Source organism: Brachyistius frenatus, unplaced genomic scaffold (genome assembly GCF_029030835.1).
Source record: "Brachyistius frenatus isolate BFR_SWC_R1_liver_20210118 unplaced genomic scaffold, ASM2903083v1 Contig_4, whole genome shotgun sequence".
NCBI lineage: Eukaryota > Metazoa > Chordata > Actinopteri > Embiotocidae > Brachyistius > Brachyistius frenatus.
This window is the reverse complement of record NW_027210603.1, coordinates 5192-12500: the sequence shown is the minus strand read 5'-3', so window position 1 is coordinate 12500 and position 7309 is coordinate 5192. Positions and strand designations below refer to the sequence as shown.

General features: G+C 37.1%; 1 protein-coding gene across 1 annotated transcript in view; it reads left to right on the top strand.

Moving 5' to 3' along the window:
- The window catches only part of tex264a (testis expressed 264, ER-phagy receptor a), a 67423-nt gene extending 63464 nt beyond the window's left edge, over nucleotides 1–3959 (top strand). Inside the window, exon 4 of the mRNA XM_069707428.1 lies at nucleotides 2745–3959. Coding sequence (XP_069563529.1) covers nucleotides 2745–3145 — 401 coding nt within the window. The 3' untranslated portion in view covers nucleotides 3146–3959. The remainder of the gene's footprint in view (nucleotides 1–2744) is intronic.
- The last annotated feature ends 3350 nt before the right edge of the window (nucleotides 3960–7309 follow it).

Sequence of the window (7309 nt, the reverse complement as noted above, 5' to 3'; positions counted from 1 at the left end):
ATGACACATTTAGTGCAAACACACTTCGATGTGCAGATGAGATTCATTCGGAGTGTGAAAGCAGAAGGAAAATGATGCGGACAAAAGTGTTGGAGTGTCCAGAGGGACACGTCAGGTTAGCTTTTATTGGTCAAACACATTTTAACTTCAAGGAGTTTAACTTTGCAGAAATGAAACCAGACGGTTCAACCTGCATGTTCCACCGAACACGGGTCGTCCTCTGCACGGCTTCATGTTCTCATCTTACGTCCTGATTCGGTCATGTTTCCTTCCTCTCCGTGCTTCGAGCAGGGAAACGTTGTTGTTTGGTTATTTGTCAGTTTTGGAGATGCTGTGGAGATGTTACATTTAGTTGCTTTGTTTCAGATTGTTGGTGGTGAACTGTGAGTAGTTCCAAGTTTTAAATCATCTTTGGTCTGGACCAATCAGCATCCAGCAGTGATGTCATCGTTGGTTCGTGAACGTTATGAATCCTCCAGTTCAGATTCTGTCCGTCACCATCTTGATAGTTCGGAGCGGTTTGGAGCAGGAAGTGACCATATTTGGACGAGCTGGGGGAGGAGCCAGCGGTGGATCTGACCGATCTGATCGGAAACCTGACGATACTACGTCCCGCCCACCGATAGCTGTAACCTGACTGCACCACAGGCCTGTCAATCAAACAGACACGCCCCCAAAAACAGGTCTTCTTGAATCTTCTTTTCTAATGAATGAGGGATTATTTTCAGATGGACCTCCAGAAAACTAAGAAGAAGGAGTGACTTTAGCTAACAACACCGAGATAACTGATGGACACATTTTATTCACTTTGGATTTGATGAGAGAAGTTGAATGGGAGTCTATGGAGCCGGAGGCTTTTTGGAGCCGACCTCCAGTGGCACTCGCTGGTATTGCAGCTGAAGACACTTTTGGATCAGAACCATTTTACAGACCTGAAGCTACGAACCTTTAATATCCAGTCGGTGGTCTGAACCGACCCTAACGGGACCTTTAACTTTTGTGTCCTGGAGGACTGACGCAGTTCAGTTGATAAAATGAGACAGTTTTATTTCTTATTAAAAAGGGGGCGGGTTCAGTAGGTGATTCTTGGTTACAGAAGATCGCTGTTCACTTCCTGTTTTTTAATACCATTTTTTCTGTTACCATGGCGATGAGGAAATAGTAACCGAAATGCACAACACACCTTAATGTCAGTAATCAGTTATCTTTCTGTGTTTTTCACCAGGTAGAAATAATAAAACCCGTACGATGAATAAAACGGAGGTTTTGTTGATTCGATCGCAGTTTAAACGAGTGTTTGAGAATATAATCCATACGTGAGCCTTTTCACTGGGTTTTATTCACATGTTTTTCTTCCACCTCTGAAGACGAAGTGTGGAAAGAACACTGAGGAATGTTTGTTGTGTAGGTGGGAGGTGTGAAGTGCTTCTTACAGATCTCAGTCCTAAAGCGTATTTTGATTTAGATTTTACGGAAGCGAACCAACAGACGTCTCGTCTCGTCTCTCGTTCAGTTTGGTCCGTCTCCATCTTTAATCCTCCCGACACGCAGCGCTCTGCTGTCCAGGGATTGTTGGACAAAATGTGTTTGAATACACTCACCCTGTGGATGGAGAACAGCGGTATCCAGGCGGTGTGAGTGTACATCAGGTCACAGTGAATCAGAGATCAAAGAATCATTTGAATCGGTTTGAGACGGAAAGTATTAGCGAGCTCATCATGTGGGCGAGGAAATCTCCATCAATTAAGCTAATGGAGGTTGTTGGTGGTTCCAGACGGCGGCAGCAGGAATATTCCCTCTGCAGAGCTGCAGTCAACGACACAACCACAACACAGGATGATTAGCAGCTAGTTTGGTGCTAACATGTTAACGACCGGTCCGTGACTTCATATCAAAGCTCGTTTGTGTCTGTAGATAACGATGTTTCTCCTCTGAGATCAGCTCAGGCTCAATCTTCACTTTTTGTGCAGAGAAGTTTCAGGAGACCAACATTGCTTCTCATCTTTGATCAAAGGATGGTGGAGTCTGTAAATCAGAGACTCATATCTTCACAGCGTTGCATCATCTTTAATGAGCTCTAAGCATCACGTTAACGTGACTTCATGTGTCAACCAGGAGACGAAAGACGACCCGACCGGCCGGCTGCTCACCGAACCGCTTCGCTCCAGTTTTGATGAATTATAATGACTATGTTGATCCACTGATGCCAAAGGTCAAAGGTCACACACCTGTAAAATATCCCAACATCTACTTGAAGAACCAGCACAATATTTTGTACATTTTACTTAAAGGGAGCTTTCTTTGCGTGTAATAATATTATTTTGTCAGCCGGTCCCTCGACTTCATGTTTAGTCTTCTGGTGGATTCGGTCACAAATGACGACGTTATTTGTGGAGTATTAAGTGAGTTTTTTGCAGGAAAATTGTGGAAAGTTGAAAATATTGCAAATAGCAGTTGGTTTTGATGGTAAGAGGAGAGGGGGCGGAGCTTAATGATTGGAAATGATGAGTTATATTTGTTAATAAAGTGAGTTTTGTTTGTTTGTAAAGGCGACTTTATGCCGTCATGCTTTCAGCAGAGTTTTTGTTGATGATTTTTTTTTTTGTGGAAAAATTGCGGGAATTTTGCAAAATTGGAAGCAGCTGCAAATGTTGCTGAGATTGCTTGAATTTGCGTTAATCATTGCACGGCCTCGCCTCTCTCAACCTGTTTGATCCGTCTGTATTTTCTGTGTTTGGCTGCAGGTGCAGATTCCCACAGCGACGTGAGCTCGGTGAGCGGCGGCGTGCCGTGGGACAGCCGGGAGACGTCCCTGGCCGCCTCCACCGCCGCCTCCTTGGCCTCCTCCCTGCCACTCAGGGACATCATGGACGCAAACGAAGACATTAAGCACAGGGAACACAGCGACAGAGGCTCCAACGAGTCTATAGGCAGCGGCTCGTCCTTCGAAGAGCTCGACATGGATCAGGAGGAGCAGCAGGAGGAGGGAGCGGAGAGGGCGCAGAAGGAAGATGGGGAGGAGGAGGAGGGGGAGCAGGAGGAGGAGCAGGAGGAGGCGGCTGTCCCTGAGGGCCGAGATGGAGCCGGAGAAGCAGTTGAACTGGTGGCTGAGAAGAAGGAGCCCTCGGGAGGAGGAGAGCAGTAGAGGAGGCTGCGTCCTGGTTATCTGACCTGGAATCTGGTTGGTGGATCTGAAGCCGTTCGTTTCATCACCAACACGCCGTGTTTCTGCGCCTTCTGAATCTCTTTCTGAAGCCTGTACTCTTTGTTATCATGTAATCTCGTTTTTTAAAAATAAATCCTGATCCGGTGTTAAAAACATAAAAGAAACAGACGACCCCGCTGGTTTAACTATTCCATGTTTCCTATCAAACTAATCTGCTGCGCATCGCCGGCCTTCCTGCTCCGATTGGAGGCGACGCCTCGTGTGAGATTAGTATCAAAGGAAATCTGATGACACCGACGGTCCCGACCAGCCAGACCGGTCCGTCTCCGTGATACAGTCGATGTTGTCCTGAGGAGATTTCTGTCACGTGTTTGTGTGCGTTTCCTGAATTCGGTGTCTTGATATGAAGTACTGGTTGAGTGAACAGCTGAACTTCTGATGGACCTATTTCATTGTTATTTACTAATCTGAGGCGGAGGACACATTAAGTATGCCGACGCCTCCGTGTCACCAGGATTAAATAAGAAAATTCAAAGATGCTTTCCCTTCGGAGACTGTACAGACTATTTTATCGTCACTGTGCTCAGATAATTGCTTCTTTTTTTTTATGTAATGTTTGTTTTTCCTTCACTTCTGTTTCTCCTGTTGTAGCCAGAATTCACAGAGTAGTGGTGACGTGTTTGTAGGTGGACGCTGTGGCGCTGCTGGAGACGGTGGAGGTGATGTACAGCACGTTGCAATGTTTGTGTCTTTCTGTGAGTAATAAAAACTTCAACTGTTCATTCAACAGGAATCAGCTGTTGATTTTGTTGTTTTTAATGCGTCTCCGACACAGAAACCAGAAAGTGACCAGTTTGAGCACTGAGGACGTTTCTCATCACTTCTATTGGTGTTCCCTGTCAGTCTGGGAGATGCAGCAGAGGACAAGTGGCCGTGTTGTTCACAAGTCATTGATGAAGCAGTCGCTTCTTAGTCAGTTATTAAGCTTTCTCTTAAAGTCCTTTCATGCTCTCACAGTGATGACTGCCGTTGGCTCTGCTTTGTTTGGGAACCGACGTGAATTCAGCAGCTCAATAAAAAGAATGTTCAAGAAAAAGCCAATAATGGCAGTTTTTCTTCTTTTTTTTTCAGGGCAAATTCAGCAAATTAGCTGTTTTAAGATTATTTTGAAAGAGTATTTTCCCCCGACACACTTTAGCTGTTTAATGAGTGCACAAAATAATTCCAATTTAGGTACCTTTGGGAAGCATAAACACTCTTAAAAGCATTATTACAAAATGTTATTGTGTCCAAATTCTGTCACTTTAGCAGGAGGAGTGTTAACTGAGTGGTTTGGCATTTGTGTCACAGTTTATCTAATCAGCTGTGTACAGCAGAAGAACATGTTTGATGGACATACGTGTTCTTTAGCCAGCGGCTCCTTACGTCTAAAATATGATAAAAAAAAGTCATACTATAACATGTCGTCTAAAATATGATAAAAAAAGTCACACTATAGCATGTCGTCCAAAATATGATAAAAAAAAAAAGTCACACTATAACATGTCGTCTAAAATATCATATAAAAGTCATACTATAACATGTCGTCCAAAATATGATATAAAAGTCATACTATAACATGTCGTCTAAAATATGATAAAAAAAAAGTCATACTATAGCATGTCGTCTAAAATATGATAAAAAAAAAAAGTCATACTATAACATGTCGTCTAAAATATGATATAAAAGTCATACTATAACATGTCGTCCAAAATATGATATAAAAAAGTCATACTATAACATGTCGTCTAAAATATGATATAAAAGTCATACTATAACATGTCGTCTAAAATATGATTAAAAAAAAAGTCATACTATAACATGTCGTCTAAAATATGATATAAAAGTCATACTATAACATGTCGTCTAAAATATGATATAAAAGTCATACTATAACATGTCGTCTAAAATATGATATAAAAGTCATACTATAACATGTCGTCTAAAATATGATATAAAAGTCATACTATAACATGTCGTCTAAAATATGATATAAAAGTCATACTATAACATGTCGTCTAAAATATGATATAAAAGTCATACTATAACATGTCGTCTAAAATATGATATAAAAGTCATACTATAACATGTCGTCTAAAATATGATATAAAAAAAGTCATACTATAGCATGTCGTCTAAAATATGATAAAAAAAAGTCATACTATAACATGTCGTCTAAAATATGATATAAAAGTCATACTATAACATGTCGTCTAAAATATGATATAAAAGTCATACTATAACATGTCGTCTAAAATATGATATAAAAGTCATACTATAACATGTCGTCTAAAATATGATATAAAAGTCATACTATAACATGTCCAAAATATGATATAAAAGTCATACTATAACATGTCGTCTAAAATATGATATAAAAGTCATACTATAACATGTCGTCTAAAATATGATATAAAAAATACTATAACATGTCATACTATAACATGTCGTCTAAAATATGATATAAAAGTCATACTATAACATGTCGTCTAAAATATGATTTAAAAGTCATACTATAACATGTCGTCTAAAATATGATATAAAAGTCATACCATAACATGTCGTCCAAAATATGATATAAAAGTCATACTATAACATGTCGTCTAAAATATGATATAAAAGTCATACTATAACATGTCGTCTAAAATATGATATAAAAGTCATACTATAACATGTCGTCTAAAATATGATATAAAAGTCATACTATAACATGTCGTCTAAAATATGATATAAAAGTCATACTATAACATGTCGTCTAAAATATGATATAAAAGTCATACTATAACATGTCGTCTAAAATATGATAAAAAAGTCATACTATAACATGTCGTCTAAAATATGATATAAAAGTCATACTATAACATGTCGTCTAAAATATGATAAAAAAGTCATACTATAACATGTCGTCTAAAATATGATATAAAAGTCATACTATAGCATGTCGTCTAAAATATGATAAAAAAAAAGTCATACTATAACATGTCGTCTAAAATATGATAAAAAAAAAAGTCATACTATAACATGTCGTCTAAAATATGATATAAAAGTCATACTATAACATGTCGTCTAAAATATGATATAAAAGTCATACTATAACATGTCGTCTAAAATATGATATAAAAGTCATACTATAACATGTCGTCTAAAATATGATATAAAAGTCATACTATAACATGTCGTCTAAAATATGATATAAAAGTCATACTATAACATGTCGTCTAAAATATGATAAAAAAGTCATACTATAACATGTCGTCTAAAATATGATATAAAAGTCATACTATAACATGTCGTCTAAAATATGATATAAAAGTCATACTATAACATGTCGTCTAAAATATGATAAAAAAAGTCATACTATAACATGTCGTCTAAAATATGATATAAAAGTCATACTATAACATGTCGTCTAAAATATGATATAAAAGTCATACTATAACATGTCGTCTAAAATATGATATAAAAGTCATACTATAACATGTCGTCTAAAATATGATATAAAAGTCATACTATAACATGTCGTCTAAAATATGATATAAAAGTCATACTATAACATGTCGTCAAAATATGATATAAAAGTCATACTATAATATGATATAAAAAAGTCATACTATAACATGTCGTCTAAAATATGATATAAAACTCATACTATAACATGTCGTCTAAAATATGATATAAAAGTCATACTATAACATGTCGTCTAAAATATGATATAAAAGTCATACTATAACATGTCGTCTAAAATATGATAAAAAAGTCATACTATAACATGTCGTCTAAAATATGATATAAAAGTCATACTATAACATGTCGTCTAAAATATGATATAAAAGTCATACTATAACATGTCGTCTAAAATATGATATAAAAGTCATACTATAACATGTCGTCTAAAATATGATATAAAAGTCATACTATAACATGTCGTCTAAAATATGATATAAAAGTCATACTATAACATGTCGTCTAAAATATGATAAAAAAGTCATACTATAACATGTCGTCTAAAATATGATATAAAAGTCATACTATAACATGTCGTCTAAAATATGATATAAAAGTCATACTATAACATGTCGTCTAAAATATGATATAAAAGTCATA